The sequence below is a fragment of the Tachypleus tridentatus genome, chromosome 8, assembly GCF_004210375.1.
Source record: "Tachypleus tridentatus isolate NWPU-2018 chromosome 8, ASM421037v1, whole genome shotgun sequence".
In the NCBI taxonomy this organism is placed as follows: domain Eukaryota; kingdom Metazoa; phylum Arthropoda; class Merostomata; order Xiphosura; family Limulidae; genus Tachypleus; species Tachypleus tridentatus.
In genome coordinates, this window is record NC_134832.1 from 54699774 (window position 1) to 54719678 (window position 19905).

The 19905-nt window shown below is 33.0% G+C and overlaps 1 protein-coding gene across 1 annotated transcript in view; it reads right to left on the reverse strand.

Annotated features, from left to right (window-relative positions):
• Positions 1–1249: 1249 nt before the first annotated feature.
• Positions 1250–19905, reverse strand: part of LOC143222418 (uncharacterized) — a 102073-nt gene continuing 83417 nt past the window's right edge. The window contains exon 5 of the mRNA XM_076448920.1: positions 1250–3357. Coding sequence (XP_076305035.1) covers positions 3233–3357 — 125 coding nt within the window. The 3' untranslated portion in view covers positions 1250–3232. The remainder of the gene's footprint in view (positions 3358–19905) is intronic.

Sequence of the window (19905 nt, forward strand, 5' to 3'; positions counted from 1 at the left end):
TAAACCACTTTTCGTTTAGAAGATATCTAATACAAAATTCTATCTCACTGTTCTTTTAATTATTTCTGCTCTTTTGCTCACGATATATTGACTACAAGTTCCATCGCTCTTTTAACGTTTTATAGTCTAGTTAATAGTGGTGTGGCCACAGAGGGGACCATAGAGACAACCCTCAAGAGGTTCTCATTGAAATGACGTAGAAATGAACAAGAGTTAGACAAGATGGTGTGTAGCAGTAACAACACATTTGACAGCCTTTATTTGTTTCTTAGTACATATAGAAACTTTTGAAATGAGTGACGTAGTAATGTATTTGTTATTTTTTATACCGTTTTGCTAAAATATCGCAGAACCCGGTTGAGAAACACTGGTCAATCTTTTCAGTCTTTCAACCTGTCCGAACGACTGTATGTTTGTATTGGAATTTCGCGCACGTCTACACTAGGGCTATCTGCGCTAGCTGTCCATAATTTAGCAGTGTAAGACTAGAGGAAAGGCAGCCGGTCATCACCACCCACCGACAACTCTTGGGCTATTCTTTTACCAACGAATAGTGGGATTGACATTATAACGCCCCCACGGCTGAAAGAGCGACCACGTTTGTTGTGACGGGTATTCGAACCTGAGACCCTCAGATTACAAGTCGACCGCCCTAACCACCTGGCCATGCTGGGCCCAAAATTACTGTTAATAGGTCATCTGATGTGTACGGATTAAGCTAAGTTTATGAAATGAAATTACACAATCCGTATTATTAGTAATAATTATCGAGACCCGTATATAAAATATTAGAATGTTTGAATTAATATCTAAGGTGGTTAAGGCACTCGACTCGTAATCTGAAGGTCGCGAGTTCGAATCCCCGTCACACCAAACATACTTCCCGTGGGAGCGTTATAGAGTTACGATCAATTCTACTATTTGTTGGTAAAAGAGTGGCTCAAGAGTTGATGGTGGGTGGTGATGACTAGCTGCTTTCCCTCTAGTCTTACACTGCTAACTTAGAGATGGCTAACGCATATAACCCTCGTGTAGCTTTGCGCGAAATTCAAAACAAACCAAAGCAAATCTCTAAAATTTAGCTGTGGGTAAAAAACAGAATGAAACTCGAACCTGGAACTCAACGGAATAGACTTCATTTACTCGACGTGTAGCTTATACATCATTCATCTAACATGTGAAGTGTTGATTTTTAGATGATTTAACTTGTATTATTTCTGTTTTTAAAACAAACATCAGACAATACCAGTGACGTCAACAGTTTACGTTTATTAATATGACATACAACTTTTAATACAACGTTTTGTTTTTCACTAATTCAGTTACGAAACTTAAGGTCAAGGAATGTCGATAAAGCTCGCTGCCTATTTGTTATGTGTTTCTTAGAAGCCCACATTTTCACACATTTGAATAAACACTGAGAACAATAACAAAAACAAGATAGCCGCAACTACAAGAAGACAATCGACCAATATCATCTAGTTATCAATAATAATTTTTGTGATATATTATCAATAAAAGTTTCAAATAAATAATTTTGTTCGATTCAATTACTAAACACAAAAGAGGAATTAATTATTTTGTAAATTATATTTATATCACACTCACACAATGAGGCTATTTATCTACCTTTTTATCTGACAAATCAGAGAAGCGTGTGGCTGAAAGAACTTGGCCTCAATTCAAAATATGGAATTATATTAAAGTTTTTGTTACTGAATTATAAGAATCAGATATAAATATTTGTAATAAAAGAGTAGTTTGATTTCAGGATCTTGAACCAACTTCAAACACAGATTGTTGAACAGATATATTAAGCAAACACAAAACGTTTAGCGATTAATGGATGACTTTTGATTACATGTTTAAGCCTAACGTTCCTATACAATAGTTATTTATTTCTTTATAAACACACATATGCGTACGAGAGTACCAATGCTTGAGTAATTACATAATTCTGTTAAACACCATTAGTCTTGAGAGACGTGAGAATATGCAATAATCATAGCAAGGTTAATTCTCAATTTCTGGATAATCTATTGATTTATCTAAGCAACAGATATTCATATGATTATCCGTTATTGTGATCTCTGGTATCAACCACGAAACAAATATTAATTGCATCTTTGATTCGTATTAGCAACACAGCTTCAAATGCTAATCCGTTTTTACACTCCACAATAACAATGGATAATCCAATTTTAAGCTGTTTTTTTATCCATATTGACAATAAACTTTCAAATCCTCATCTATTTCCACGGTCCATATAATTAACCGCGACTCATATGTTAGTCTATTTCTTTGATTCATACCAGCTTCCAGACCTAGTCGTCAAGTATATATTATATCTACTTCCATAAGGCTTCAGTTTCGACTTGGATCATCCTTTTGCATACCGAAAGCACGTCTATATTTCTCATTAACATGAATAAAAGCCCGTTTTATTACATACAAGGGCTAATCCTAGTGATGAGATTATACAAGTTTGTAAAGCGGAGCATTTTTTTTTCCTTGCTGTTTGTGTAAGAGTTTCTTCATATCGTCAAGAAAACAACCATATGATATATTCTGTCATAAAATGCTGGTCGATCCATGACAATGGTTCGGAAAGAAATTCTTTTTTTTTTTTACTATATCATTGTTAAACAATGAGATCTCAACAATCACTATAGGCTTAAAGCGATTACGTTGTATACACACAAGACATTGACATTCAAGAAACTATTGCTCGTTATTGTTGGTGAGTCAATTTGACGAAGAATTAGAAAAGTGCTTGTATCGTCTCTTCTCTAAAGTTCGTACGTTTGTTTGTTACGGTAAATGCTTAATAACTTCTCACAGAAATCATGTTTCATGATATAGTATAAATGACTCAAGTCAGAAATCATTTTTTTTTGCCAAATTTTTTGACAATTGTAGTCGAGTTTATTTACTGCTGTTTTGTATATCGTCATGTTGTTTTACGAGAAATGTCTACAGACGTTTAGGCATACAAAAAAACCACACATCACTGTGACAAAGCAAATACTTAAACACGGAATTGAGGGTGTCAAGACAGTTGGCTGCGCTGATGTCTTGGTTTGAACTAGGTTTTCTCGCCGCCCTTCAAAGTACGTGTCCACTAAAGTGTTCGGACATTGAAAATTGAAAGCAAACAAAAACAAAACCAGGGGGATGTTAGTACAAAAAGTATTTTATCTAGTTTGGTTTTAGATGATCGTAATCCACGAAGCTATCTGGTTATTTGTGATACTCCCAGTTGAGCCATAGCAAGAACCAGGAACTGGAAGTTCACATGGAAACGACGTTCACTTTGGTTGGCTTTTCCACCATGATGCATGGCTGCTGGGTTTTCTCCTAAAAAATATTATAAGTTTTAATAACGTTACGTTTGCTTAAGTTCAGTGACATCAAAATTATATAGGACATGATTTAATTATATTTTGCTATCAAGATACATGACGACCAACAGTGGTTTGGTTTTATAAGTAATTGTAAAATACGTTTCATGAAACAGTTCGTGCAAAATATTTACGTTAAGTTTTCAAAAAACAATAAAATACAGTACGTCAGTCAGTGGTCTGTTGTACTCTCTCGGTGGCTCAGCGATAAGTCTGAAGGCCCAAACATTGGGTTTTGATACCCGCAATTAGTAGAACATAGAGCGTCTCTTGTGTATGCTTACTCTTAACAACACTAAAAAATAATTCCTATAACTTATTATTGTGCAGCTAAGATCAAAATCATTGTATAGCTGAGACGGTTACATTAATTTTGTAATTCTATGTTCAATCAACCGTTTCTTTATTATCTAAGTGCAGTACCAAGACAAAAATCAAATAAAATAATTAATTAGTTTAGGTGATTAAGGGATAAACGTTCTTGTGTGTAATAATTCAGAAGTTTATACGTGACCCAGCACGGCCAGGTGGTTAAGGTACTTGACTGGTAGTCCGAGGGTTGCGGGTTCGAATCCTCATCACACCAAACATGCTCGCCCTCTCAGTCGTGCGGGCATTATAACGTGACGACCAATCCAACTATTCGTTGCTAAAAGAGTAGCCCAAGAGTTGACGGTGGATGGTGATGACTACCTGCCTTCCCTCTAGTCTTACACTACTAAATTAGGGATGGCTAGCGTAGATAGCCCTCATGTAGTTTTGCGCGAAATTCAAACCAGATTATAAGTGTCACACAAATTTTTAAGTTACCGTCTTAACGCTTCACTTCAATAGATGTGTTTGGTTTACGTTTTTTTACTCTGGAAGAAGAATATTTTAAGGATAATTTTTTTTTGCCTGGACCACTTCTGAGTCCTTGACTGCCAGTTATAAATTAGGATTAATTAGACAGATTCACCTCTTGACTGTTACCATCAAGGCAAATCCTACATCACAAAACACAGATGAGAGATGAATGAATCGATTAAACGAAAATAAAAATGGAGTATAGAACCAACTTGGTACAATAATATGTATACTGGTGATTATTGCTGTTCATTACAATGCGTTAGTTTCATAAACTCGACATGAACATAATTCGTAAAGGAAACATTAATGCACCTATTCAGAAGTTGAAAATGCAAAGACTATTAGGAACCCCAGAGCCATCAACAACTAAGTATCCAATATATTTTTCCACCAAGACTAAATTAGAAATCGTTGGATGAACAATGTCCAGTTACGAATTTCATTTCAATTCAATAGGAACTACTAGTCATATACATGCACAATCGTGTTTTTATTACAGTGTAAACACTCATATGGAGCAATTGTTTAGATTCTGTTAATATATTGTTACCAGTAGACTAAGCTAATATTTGAGACGATAACGTATAATTCAGAGTAAAGAGCATACGAAAAATATTGAATTGAATCTCGTCATTGCAAACTATTTGTTATAATTAGCGAAAATCGAGCACACATTCAGAAAGATTGACTGCGTTAGATTCTAAATAAAAATCAATGACATTAATGTATAACTTAAGTAGTAAAGTAGTTGTCTTTTGTCGACCAAGTTTTTTATGATAACATATTTTCGTATCTGTACGTATCTGTACGAGCAGAGTTTTACGGCAAGTTGCCTGTAAATTATCTTTAGAATTAATTGTGCCACTCAATACAGTTGTTTAAGCAAATATTATGGTTATGCAATTTTTGGTTTAAGACTTTCGTTAAAAATATTTTAGGAAATCTTATATTGTAAAAATGTTACATTTATAATGAATATTCTCAATCATTTGAGTAATTTGATTTTAATGACTGTGAGTAAGCGAAAGATTAACTTACATTTGAATAATATGATTCATAGTATAAAATTATAATCTAACTAAAGCTGTTTTGTAAATGGTATTAATTATCACACGTAATATTCAATATATATTTTGATAGAACATTAGACGCTTTAAAGCATAATAAGTCTTTTGTGCACATAATTACAATTTTAGTCTCCCGAGGTCCTTCTAAAGCTTGTAACAATTACAATTTTAGTCTCCCGAGGTTCTTCTAAAGCTTGTAACAATTACAATTTTAGTCTCCCGAGGTTCTTCTAAAGCGTGTAACAATTACAATTTTAGTCTCCCGAGGTCCTTCTAAAGCTTGTAACAATTACAATTTTAGTCTCCCGAGGTCCTTCTAAAGCTTGTAACAATTACAATTTTAGTCTCCCGAGGTCCTTCTAAAGCTTGTAACAATTACAATTTTAGTCTTTCGAGGTCCTTCTAAAGCTTGTAACAATTACGATTTTAATTTTCATTTCAAAACAACTTGATGTACACTCACAATATTTGACATGTTGATTTTATGTGAATAAGTCTGTGATTTTAATATAACAGAACTGATCTATTACCAATTTTTTTATATTTCATTTTGCAAAATATCATGTTCTGAAAATTATGAGTTTTGGAATACAATACTTTTTTGGCCAACGAACTGACGTTTATGTAATTATTCAAAATGGTAATCGTATGCCTAATAATGGTCTATCATCGTAGGCAAAGAAATCCTCAAAAATTGAATATAAGTAATGGAACAAGTAATACGTATCATATTATTGTCAACATTGTCAATGTAAATTTCATAAATTGTCACTAGATGGCAGGAATAATCAATCGTCTTGTTTCTGTGTGAGTTTATGTGTTTTTCTAATAGCAAAGCCACATCTGTCTATCTGCTGTGTCCACTGAAGTGAACCGAATCCCTGGTTTTAGCACTGTAAACTCGTAGAGTTACCACTGTGCAAGCGGGGGACCCTTGTTTCCGTGTAACTGACGTGTTTTAGAGTACAAAACTGTAACCAGTGATAAGCAATGAAGTAATAATAAATAATTAATCTTGCTAATTTGATAAAATAAAATCAGGTTTCTTATTTCACTTGTTTGTTAGTATCAATTACCATTAGCGCATTTGTTGTCTGTATGTATGTTTATGTTATCACCGTGTTTCAATGCTCTACTTGGTTATACTATACTGTACTAAAAGTCATGACAGTTAGACTACTTGTTGTAATCAGACGTTTTATGAAATGTAAATTTGTAGAAAAAGTTATAACTATAACATAAGCTTCTAGTATTCTATAACATAAGTGTAAAGATGAGCTTCTAGTATTCTATAACATAAGTGTAAAGATAAGCTTCTAGTATTCTATAACATAAGTGTAAAGATGAGCTTCCAGTATTCTATAACATAAGTGTAAAGATAAACTTCCAGTATTCTATAACATAAGTGTAAAGATAAGCTTCTAGTATTCTATAACATAAGTGTAAAGATAAGCTTCTAGTATTCTATAACATAAGTGTAAAGATAAGCTTCTAGTATTCTATAACATAAGTGTAAAGATGAGCTTCTAGTATTCTATAACATAAGTGTAAAGATGAGCTTCTAGTATTCTATAACATAAGTGTAAAGATAAGCTTCTAGTATTCTATAACATAAGTGTAAAGATGAGCTTCTAGTATTCTATAACATAAGTGTAAAGATGAGCTTCTAGTATTCTATAACACAAGTGTAAAGATAAGCTTCTAGTATTCTATAACATAAGTGTAAAGATGAGCTTCTAGTATTCTATAACATAAGTGTAAAGATAAGCTTCTAGTATTCTATAACATAAGTGTAAAGATAAGCTTCTAGTATTCTATAACATAAGTGTAAAGATGAGCTTCTAGTATTCTATAACATAAGTGTAAAGATGAGCTTCTAGTATTCTATAACATAAGTGTAAAGATAAGCTTCTAGTATTCTATAACATAAGTGTAAAGATAAGCTTCTAGTATTCTATAACATAAGTGTAAAGATGAGCTTCTAGTATTCTATAACATAAGTGTAAAGATAAGCTTCTAGTATTCTATAACATAAGTGTAAAGATAAGCTTCTAGTATTCTACAACATAAGTGTAAAGATGAGCTTCTAGTATTCTATAACACAAGTGTAAAGATGAGCTTCTAGTATTCTATAACATAAGTGTAAAGATAAGCTTCTAGTATTCTATAACATAAGTGTAAAGATAAGCTTCTAGTATTCTATAACATAAGTGTAAAGATAAGCTTCTAGTATTCTATAACATAAGTGTAAAGATAAGCTTCTAGTATTCTACAACATAAGTGTAAAGATGAGCTTCTAGTATTCTATAACACAAGTGTAAAGATGAGCTTCTAGTATTCTATAACATAAGTGTAAAGATGAGCTTCTAGTATTCTATAACATAAGTGTAAAGATAAGCTTCTAGTATTCTATAACATAAGTGTAAAGATGAGCTTCTAGTATTCTATAACATAAGTGTAAAGATGAGCTTCTAGTATTCTATAACATAAGTGTAAAGATAAGCTTCTAGTATTCTATAACATAAGTGTAAAGATGAGCTTCCAGTATTCTATAACATAAGTGTAAAGATGAGCTTCTAGTATTCTATAACATAAGTGTAAAGATAAGCTTCTAGTATTCTATAACATAAGTGTAAAGATGAGCTTCCAGTATTCTATAACATAAGTGTAAAGATGAGCTTCTAGTATTCTATAACATAAGTGTAAAGATGAGCTTCTAGTATTCTATAACATAAGTGTAAAGATAAGCTTCTAGTATTCTATAACATAAGTGTAAAGATAAGCTTCTAGTATTCTATAACATAAGTGTAAAGATGAGCTTCTAGTATTCTATAACATAAGTGTAAAGATGAGCTTCTAGTATTCTATAACATAAGTGTAAAGATAAGCTTCTAGTATTCTATAACATAAGTGTAAAGATAAGCTTCTAGTATTCTACAACATAAGTGTAAAGATGAGCTTCTAGTATTCTATAACACAAGTGTAAAGATGAGCTTCTAGTATTCTATAACATAAGTGTAAAGATAAGCTTCTAGTATTCTATAACATAAGTGTAAAGATGAGCTTCCAGTATTCTATAACATAAGTGTAAAGATGAGCTTCTAGTATTCTATAACATAAGTGTAAAGATAAGCTTCTAGTATTCTATAACATAAGTGTAAAGATGAGCTTCTAGTATTCTATAACATAAGTGTAAAGATAAGCTTCTAGTATTCTATAACATAAGTGTAAAGATAAGCTTCTAGTATTCTATAACATAAGTGTAAAGATAAGCTTCTAGTATTCTATAACATAAGTGTAAAGATAAGCTTCTAGTATTCTATAACATAAGTGTAAAGATGAGCTTCTAGTATTCTATAACACAAGTGTAAAGATAAGCTTCTAGTATTCTATAACATAAGTGTAAAGATGAGCTTCTAGTATTCTATAACATAAGTGTAAAGATAAGCTTCTAGTATTCTATAACATAAGTGTAAAGATGAGCTTCTAGTATTCTATAACATAAGTGTAAAGATAAGCTTCTAGTATTCTATAACATAAGTGTAAAGATGAGCTTCTAGTATTCTATAACATAAGTGTAAAGATAAGCTTCTAGTATTCTATAACATAAGTGTAAAGATAAGCTTCTAGTATTCTATAACATAAGTGTAAAGATGAGCTTCTAGTATTCTATAACATAAGTGTAAAGATGAGCTTCTAGTATTCTATAACATAAGTGTAAAGATAAACTTCTAGTATTCTATAACATAAGTGTAAAGATGAGCTTCTAGTATTCTATAACATAAGTGTAAAGATAAGCTTCTAGTATTCTATAACATAAGTGTAAAGATAAGCTTCTAGTATTCTATAACATAAGTGTAAAGATGAGCTTCTAGTATTCTATAACATAAGTGTAAAGATAAGCTTCCAGTATTCTATAACATAAGTGTAAAGATGAGCTTCTAGTATTCTATAACATAAGTGTAAAGATAAGCTTCAGTATTCTATAACATAAGTGTAAAGATGAGCTTCTAGTATTCTATAACATAAGTGTAAAGATGAGCTTCTAGTATTCTATAACATAAGTGTAAAGATAAGCTTCCAGTATTCTATAACATAAGTGTAAAGATGAGCTTCTAGTATTCTATAACATAAGTGTAAAGATAAGCTTCTAGTATTCTATAACATAAGTGTAAAGATAAGCTTCTAGTATTCTATAACATAAGTGTAAAGATAAACTTCTAGTATTCTATAACATCAGTGTAAAGATAAGCTTCTAGTATTCTATAACATAAGTGTAAAGATAAACTTCTAGTATTCTATAACATAAGTGTAAAGATAAACTTCTAGTATTCTATAACATCAGTGTAAAGATAAGCTTCTAGTATTCTATAACATAAGTGTAAAGATAAGCTTCCAGTATTCTATAATATAAGTGTAAAGATGAGCTTCTAGTATTCTATAACATAAGTGTAAAGATGAGCTTCTAGTATTCTATAACATAAGTGTAAAGATAAACTTCTAGTATTCTATAATATAAGTGTAAAGATGAGCTTCTAGTATTCTATAACATAAGTGTAAAGATGAGTTTCCAGTATTCTATAACATAAGTGTAAAGATGAGCTTCTAGTATTCTATAACATAAGTGTAAAGATAAGCTTCTAGTATTCTATAACATAAGTGTAAAGATGAGTTTCCAGTATTCTATAATATAAGTGTAAAGATGAGCTTCTAGTATTCTATAACATAAGTGTAAAGATAAGCTTCCAGTATTCTATAACATAAGTGTAAAGATGAGCTTCCAGTATTCTATAACATAAGTGTAAAGATGAGCTTCTAGTATTCTATAACATAAGTGTAAAGATAAGCTTCTAGTATTCTATAACATAAGTGTAAAGATAAGCTTCTAGTATTCTATAACATAAGTGTAAAGATAAGCTTCCAGTATTCTATAACATCAGTGTAAAGATAAGCTTCAAGTATTATATAACATAAGTGTAAAGATAAGCTTCCAGTATTCTATAATATAAGTGTAAAGATGAGCTTCTAGTATTCTATAACATAAGTGTAAAGATAAGCTCCTAGTATTCTATAACATAAGTGTAAAGATAAGCTTCTAGTATTCTATAACATAAGTGTAAAGATAAGCTTCTAGTATTCTACAACATAAGTGTAAAGATGAGCTTCTAGTATTCTATAACATAAGTGTAAAGATAAACTTCTAGTATTCTATAACATAAGTGTAAAGATAAGCTTCTAGTATTCTATAACATAAGTGTAAAGATGAGCTTCTAGTATTCTATAACATAAGTGTAAAGATGAGCTTCTAGTATTCTATAACATAAGTGTAAAGATAAGCTTCTAGTATTCTATAACATAAGTGTAAAGATAAGCTTCTAGTATTCTATAACATAAGTGTAAAGATAAACTTCTAGTATTCTATAACATCAGTGTAAAGATAAGCTTCTAGTATTCTATAACATAAGTGTAAAGATAAACTTCTAGTATTCTATAACATAAGTGTAAAGATAAACTTCTAGTATTCTATAACATCAGTGTAAAGATAAGCTTCTAGTATTCTATAACATAAGTGTAAAGATAAGCTTCCAGTATTCTATAACATAAGTGTAAAGATGAGCTTCTAGTATTCTATAACATAAGTGTAAAGATGAGCTTCTAGTATTCTATAACATAAGTGTAAAGATAAACTTCTAGTATTCTATAACATAAGTGTAAAGATAAGCTTCCAGTATTCTATAACATAAGTGTAAAGATGAGTTTCCAGTATTCTATAACATAAGTGTAAAGATGAGCTTCTAGTATTCTATAACATAAGTGTAAAGATAAGCTTCTAGTATTCTATAACATAAGTGTAAAGATAAGCTTCTAGTATTCTATAACATAAGTGTAAAGATAAACTTCTAGTATTCTATAACATAAGTGTAAAGATGAGCTTCTAGTATTCTATAACATAAGTGTAAAGATAAACTTCTAGTATTCTATAACATAAGTGTAAAGATAAACTTCTAGTATTCTATAACATAAGTGTAAAGATAAGCTTCCAGTATTCTATAACATAAGTGTAAAGATGCGCTTCTAGTATTCTATAACATAAGTGTAAAGATAAGCTTTCAGTATTCTATAACATAAGTGTAAAGATGAGTTTCCAGTATTCTATAACATAAGTGTAAAGATAAACTTCTAGTATTCTATAACATAAGTGTAAAGATAAGCTTCTAGTATTCTATAACATAAGTGTAAAGATGAGCTTCTAGTATTCTATAACATAAGTGTAAAGATAAACTTCTAGTATTCTATAACATCAGTGTAAAGATAAGCTTCTAGTATTCTATAACATAAGTGTAAAGATGAGCTTCTAGTATTCTATAACATAAGTGTAAAGATAAACTTCTAGTATTCTATAACATAAGTGTAAAGATGAGCTTCTAGTATTCTATAACATAAGTGTAAAGATAAACTTCTAGTATTCTATAACATCAGTGTAAAGATAAGCTTCCAGTATTCTATAACATAAGTGTAAAGATGAGCTTCTAGTATTCTATAACATAAGTGTAAAGATGAGCTTCTAGTATTCTATAACATAAGTGTAAAGATAAACTTCTAGTATTCTATAACATAAGTGTAAAGATAAGCTTCCAGTATTCTATAACATAAGTGTAAAGATGAGTTTCCAGTATTCTATAACATAAGTGTAAAGATAAACTTCTAGTATTCTATAACATAAGTGTAAAGATGAGCTTCTAGTATTCTATAACATAAGTGTAAAGATAAACTTCTAGTATTCTATAACATAAGTGTAAAGATAAACTTCTAGTATTCTATAACATAAGTGTAAAGATAAACTTCCAGTATTCTATAACATCAGTGTAAAGATAAACTTCTAGTATTCTATAACATAAGTGTAAAGATAAACTTCCAGTATTCTATAACATCAGTGTAAATATAAGCTTCTAGTATTCTATAATATAAGTGTAAAGATAAACTTCTAGTATTCTATAACATCAGTGTAAAGATAAGCTTCTAGTGTTCTATAACATAAGTGTAAAGATAAGCTTCTAGTATTCTATAATATAAGTGTAAAGATAAGCTTCCAGTATTCTATAACATAAGTGTAAAGATAAGCTTCTAGTATTCTATAATATAAGTGTAAAGATAAACTTCTAGTATTCTATAACATCAGGGTAAAGATAAGCTTCTAGTGTTCTATAACATAAGTGTAAAGATAAGCTTCCAGTATTCTATAACATAAGTGTAAAGATAAGCTTCTAGTATTCTATAACATAAGTGTAAAGATAAGCTTCTAGTATTCTATAACATAAGTGTAAAGATAAACTTCTAGTATTCTATAACATAAGTGTAAAGATAAGCTTCTAGTATTCTATAACATAAGTGTAAAGATAAGCTTCTAGTATTCTATAACATAAGTGTAAAGATAAGCTTCCAGTATTCTATAACATAAGTGTAAAGATAAGCTTCTAGTATTCTATAACATAAGTGTAAAGATAAGCTTCAAGTATTATATAACATAAGTGTAAAGATAAGCTTCTAGTATTCTATAACATCAGTGTAAAGATGAGCTTCTAGTATTCTATAACATAAGTGTAAAGATAAACTTCTAGTATTCTACAACATAAGTGTAAAGATAAACTTCTAGTATTCTATAACATAAGTGTAAAGATAAGCTTCCAGTATTCTATAACATAAGTGTAAAGATGAGTTTCCAGTATTCTATAACATAAGTGTAAAGATAAGCTTCTAGTATTCTATAACATAAGTGTAAAGATAAACTTCTAGTATTCTATAATATAAGTGTAAAGATAAGCTTCCAGTATTCTATAACATAAGTGTAAAGATGAGTTTCCAGTATTCTATAACATAAGTGTAAAGATAAGCTTCTAGTATTCTATAACATAAGTGTAAAGATAAACTTCTAGTATTCTATAACATAAGTGTAAAGATAAGCTTCCAGTATTCTATAACATAAGTGTAAAGATGAGTTTCCAGTATTCTATAACATAAGTGTAAAGATAAGCTTCTAGTATTCTATAACATAAGTGTAAAGATAAACTTCTAGTATTCTATAATATAAGTGTAAAGATAAGCTTCCAGTATTCTATAACATAAGTGTAAAGATGAGTTTCCAGTATTCTATAACATAAGTGTAAAGATAAGCTTCTAGTATTCTATAACATAAGTGTAAAGATAAACTTCTAGTATTCTATAACATAAGTGTAAAGATAAGCTTCCAGTATTCTATAACATAAGTGTAAAGATGAGTTTCCAGTATTCTATAACATAAGTGTAAAGATAAGCTTCTAGTATTCTATAACATAAGTGTAAAGATAAGCTTCTAGTATTCTATAACATAAGTGTAAAGATGAGCTTCTAGTATTCTATAATATTAGTGTAAAGATAAGCTTCTAGTATTCTACAACATAAGTGTAAAGATGAGCTTCTAGTATTCTATAACATAAGTGTAAAGATAAACTTCTAGTATTCTATAACATAAGTGTAAAGATAAGCTCCTAGTATTTTCGTCAATGTATACGTTTGTGTTCTGTAGTTTTCAGCCTATCCTAGGTATACTATCGTATGACTTCGTTCCTTATTAATTAAAGAACTGTGTCTTAATATTTGGTATAAACGTCAAAATTAACATTAAATTTCCTTTATATTACCACCACACAATTTATTACATTCAGAGCTTCTTGTCTTCGAGGTAAATTCCACCTCATTTTATATATGTATATTTTCACTACATTGTTTTTAGTACTAGACATTAATTAACTACTTTGGTTTGTTTTGAATTTCGCGCAAAACTACACGAGAGCTATCTGCACTAGTCGTCCATAATATGGCAGTGTAAGACTAGAGGGAAGGCAGCTAGTCATCACCACCCACCGCCCATTCTTGGGCTACTCTTTTACCAACAAATAGTGGGATTGACCGTCACCTTATAACGTCCCCAAGGATGAAAGGGCGAGCATGTTTAGTGTGACCGGGATTCGAACCGGCAACCCTCAGATTACGAGACTCTCGCCTTAACACTCTTGGCCAGGTATAGATTGAGAGCAATGTTTGGAAGAAGTAAAGTCATTATTGTCAGCGAGTTTCATTAGGATGACTGGAGATCAAAATATCGTTTTTGGGTCGATGGGTAAGTCGTGGAGGAACGTGCAACTTTGATGTTAGTAAAACGTTCTAAAATGGTGACATCACACAAAAGGTCAAGGAGAGACAAAATTGAGAGTGGCATAGATATGTCAGTTACACTAACTACATATATAATATGTAATATCTTCCAAATCCTCTTGAAATTAAGGTCACCATGTAACAAATTATATACCTTTCATATATTATTTTTTATGGAAATATTTTCCAAAACATCAATCGTCGAGAAAAAAGTAGAAATTAATATTTTTAAGTGAACTGTTTAGCTACAAAAATAAATAGTGACGTACTTAAATGACGTGGAAAGGGTTGTTTGTGTTTTGTTATCGCAAAGCCACATTGGACTACCTGCTGTGCCCACTGAAGGGAATTGAACCCTTGACTTTAGCGTTGTAAATCCGTAGACTTACCGCTGTCCCAGCGGGGCACGAAAGGGGGTTGTTGGAGAATAAGCAACTTATAAAACCCGTTACTAATAAGTTATTAACAAATCGTATTTGTATTGTTCCAATTCTCTGTAAAACACAATTTGTTTTCCATTGTATTTCTCCGTATTCCAGGATTTTTAACAGAATTCACTGCACCTGAACAGCTATGTAAAGAGGATATACTCTCTTGGCAACTTAATAACTTTTTTTATTATGATTTATCATAGTTATCATTGCAGAGCAGACACAATGTCCAAGTGGACAACTTACCTGTAGCCTGCCTCAGGGTAACACGACCTTGTGATCCGTTGTATTAATGGGGTATGGGGTGTGTTTTTGTGTCACTAATACACCAGTATCCCTCTAGCGGTACAACGGAATAATCTGCGGATTCACACCGCTAAAAACCGGGTTTCGATACCCGTGGTGGGCAGAGCATAGATAGCCCATTGTGTAGCTTTGTGCTTAATTCTAAACAAACAATACATCAGGGTCAGTAAAGGAAACCAAAACCCAGTCATGTTCAACAGAGGGATTTCAGAGAGATAAGATAAGATAAGAGTTTCTCGTTATTCGTACAAGATAAACTGACGCCTCTTTATCACACTGGTTTATGTTGTGCAAAATATCATGACAGTCCAGGATCAAAGATAATGCCAACCTGCAGAAAAACTAGCTAATATGTGTGTGACCTTTGTTCAGGTGTCATCGCAAATCAAATGCCGTTCTGCCCAAACTGCTCTCTCTAGTAGCTGAATTATAAGTTATCTTGGGTTACATATATCTCAAACCTATCTTTCAAAATTCGGCTCTTCATCCATGCTTTTACTGAAACTGACTATTTGTTTGTTGGTTACTGCATCAAAATATAAGTTTTTTCAGGGAAAGAAACCAACAAAAGAAGTTGTAAGTTCAGTCGATATTTGGAAGCGTCAATTAGTTGAGCTAAACATAAGACGAGGTTAAAGTAATTACTTTTGGAACGAACAACGTAATGAATGGATGTATATGAAAGTTATGGAGATAAAAAGAATTTTATAAATTACCCTAAAGAGGTTAATCAATAGGTCAAACGAATACACGTATAAGTATCTATTTGTCTTTGTTTTTTGCATTTAGGCCTTAGTCTCGGCAAAATACGAGTCAGTTAATAATTGTGGTAAGTCAAGAGATGCTTACGTCTGGACAGCGAGATAGTTGGGAGGGCGTTACAAAAGCTGGTCACAGGGTCACATATATTATTTTACCTCTCTTTCTCTGTTTTTTTTTTACATTTAGGCCTTAATCTTAGCAGAATCGGAGAAGTTTATAATTGCCAAAAAATGCTTACATCCGGGTAGTTAGAAAGTTGGGAAGACATTTTCGGTTACCTGCTATTCCTTTTTAGGTCGATACAAGATGCGATCTCTGGTGTGTTTACGGGCTAATGCGCAGTCGTGAACGAGTTTATTAGTTTGTTGTTGAGCATGGTGTTACACATATGGATACGTGTTCTACTCACCCGATTTTTAGTGCTATATGGCTTTAGTTCGTTAGTTTGTTTGTTTTTTAAATTTCGCACAAAGCTACTCGAGGGCTCTCTGTGCTAGCCGTCCCTAATTTAGCAGTGTAAGACTAGAGGGCAGGCAGCTAGTCATCACCACCCACCGCCAACTCTTGGGCTACTCTTTTACCAACGAATAGTGGGATTGATCGTAACATTATAACGTCCCCACGGCTGAAAGGGCGAGCTTGTTTGATTTGAAGCGTAGTGATTTGTAAGCATAATACAATATTTTAATACACACTACATGTTTCGACAAACACATTGGTTTGTCTTCTTCAGGTATGATATGATTAATCAATCAATCACTTTACTTGGTAGGTATTTTGGTTTTTTATAAAACCGTCCTCTAGGGACTGTGGGTAACAGGATGTAACACGTGGGTGTTATCGCATGACAACAATAATTATCTAAAGGAAGCTAGGTGAATGAACTTTGCTAGGTTTTCGTTTATGTTACTAGGGCCATTTTTGTTTTGTATACAAATCTCATTGTTTTAACTTATATTATGTCTGAAGAAAACAGACCAGTGCATCATTGAAACGTGTTGTGTGTATTGAAATGTCTCATATTGTCGATACAAATCTTTGAGTCATACATATATAAGGCTACTGAGCCATCAGAATAAGGAAGGTTATTGAGGCATGAATAAGGGCTACTGTGTTTCAAAATCAAAATAACCTATTACTCAATAACTTATGTGTTTTACAGATATAAACATGAATAAATGCTACTTGACTGGTTTAAAATCAAACTACGAAGATTTGCTTTGAATACTTCCGGTTCATAATTAGTTTATTATCAACACAATAATAATGGCTTGTTTGTTTAGAGCTAAGTCACGTTGAGCTATCCGCTGCGTTCACCGCGAGAAATCGAACCACGGATTTCAGCGTTAAGTCATTAAACTTACCGCTTCTCGATTGGAATTAAAAAGTGACAAAGGTTTCGTCAGTTTATAAGATAAATGAAAGTTACTCTCATGAGAAACCGGCCCGGCATGGCCAGGTGGGTTAAGGTGTTCGACTCGTAGTCTGTGGGTCGTGGGTTCGAGTCCCCATCGCACCAAACATGCTCGGACTTTTAAACATGGGAGCGTTATAATGTGACTATCAATCCCACTATTCGTTGTCAAAAGAGTAGCCCAAGAGTTGGCGGTGGTTGGTGATGACTAGCTGCCTTCCCTCTAGTCTTACACTGCTGAACTAGGGACGGCTAGCGCAGATAGCCCTCGAGTAGCTTTGCGCGAAATTCCAAAAAAAAAAAAAATCACGAGAAACGTAACGGCTGTATGGAAAATTGTTTGGGGGAACAAGTAATATCTGAGCATTTTAGGAATTACTAATGCTTTGTATTTACTTTTTCATATCAAGTCTTATCAACCACTTAATATTCCGTGGTAATTAACTATGAATTATAAAGTTGTTAAGTACAAGGAATGAAAACTGATGCGTGATAAGTAGCAAGAATAATACTTTGTTTTGTTTTTTTTTTGGAATTTCGCACAAATCTACTCGAGGGCTATCTGCGCTAGCCGTCCCTAATTTAGCAGTGTAAGACTAGAGGGAAGGCAGCTAGTCATCACCACCCACCGCCAACTCTTGGGCTACTCTTTTACCAACGAATAGTGGAATTGACCGTAACATTATAACGCCCCCACGGCTGGGAGGGCGAGCATGTTTGGCGCGATACGGGCGCGAACCCGCGACCCTCGGATTACGAGTCGCACGCCTTACGCGCTAGGCCATGCCAGGCCCCAAGAATAATACAAATGTATTAGAATATCATTGTTTACAGAAACAGGACCACAACCGATTATCTATTCTGGTGGAAAACAGTTGCAATTTGTGCGAATTTGTTTCCCTTTATAATAATACCCCATGTGAAGAAAAAGATCCCTTACTTAGCATAGTATCTTTTTTTTTTTCCCCCTTTTTCAGGTCTAATAAAATCTACGTGTTATTGTTCGTGAGCAAGAAGGGTGAAAAACAAGAGGGAATCCTCAGTAACTGCGGCATTTGAAATTAGCTTAGGCAGGATTAGGGTAAACTAATTTATGAGACCCTTTTATTAGCTGTATTCTTCTACCAACTTCTACCAGTCTACTTTCTAATTGAAACTATTTTAGGCAGGATTAGAGTAACTTGATCTACGACATCTTTGGTATTGTCAAACAACAATCGAAAGGGTCGAACGTCATGAATCTAAAACTGTTGTAAGATCTTAAGTCGGTCATGAGATGACGCAGCAATGAGCTAAACGTTTGTACTTGAAAAAACAAACAAACACCAAAACAACAACAACGAACTCAGAGCTCTTCTTTGAGCCACAATGCGGCGGTTAAAAGTTGTGGTATTTTAAATAGAAGTGACCTCTTGAATTTCCGGCAGTTTCTAAAAACTTGGGTCGTAGTATAATAAGTACACCACTTTCAACATTTGTTTGCTTTAGTGCAAATCTGTCTGTGAGCTCTGCCCTCCACAGGGAATCGAACCGGGTAGATTTTATTGCTGCTCCGCCATCATCACAATAACTGAATATATATAGATAGCGATATTTGAAATAAGATCAGTACGAGAGAGTTAATAGCGTTATATCACAGAAAATACATATTGTGTTCAACAGAACTGTATTTTCTTTTCTTTTCTGGGCTAGGAAATCAGATAGAGAGAATGGCAAAAAAAAAAGAAAGAAAAAAACCGCTGATCGACTGTGTACACGAAAATGTTTGATTACGAGACAAAAGCGCCAGACGTCAACAATAGAAAAGACTGGAAAAATATCAAAGCTAAATATTATCAGATTGGAATAATGTTTCCCAAAATGGGAGTCGCGGTCCTCCTGGTGGGAGTGAAGCTTTTTGGGAGGGAGGGCTGCCATAAAATGGGCCAAAAACAAAAATTTTGGATTAATTTTAACTCTAAATAAGGGCTCGGCATGGCCAAGCGTGTTAAGGCGTTCGACTCGTAATCTGAGAGTCGCGGGCTCGCATCCCCATCGCGCCAAACATGCTCGCCATTTCAGCCGTGAGAGCGTTATAATGTGACGGTGAATCCCACTATTCGTTGATAAAAGAGTAGCCCAAGAGTTGGCGGTGGGTGGTGACGACTAGCTGCCTTACCTCTAGTCTTGTTTGTTTGTTTTGAATTTCGCACAAAGCTACTCGAGGGCTATCTGTGCTAGCCGTCTCTAATTTAGCAGTGTAAGACTAGAGGGAAGGCAGCTAGTCATCACTACCCACCGCCAACTCTTGGGTTATTCTTTTACCAACGGATAGTGGGATTGACGGTTACATTATAACACCCCCACGGCTAAAAGGGAGGGCGAGCATGTTTGGTGCGACGGGGATTCGAACCCGTGACCCTCAGATTAGGAGTCGCACGCCTTAACACGCTTGGCCATGCCGGGCCGACACTCTAGTCTTACACTGCTAAATTAGGGACGGC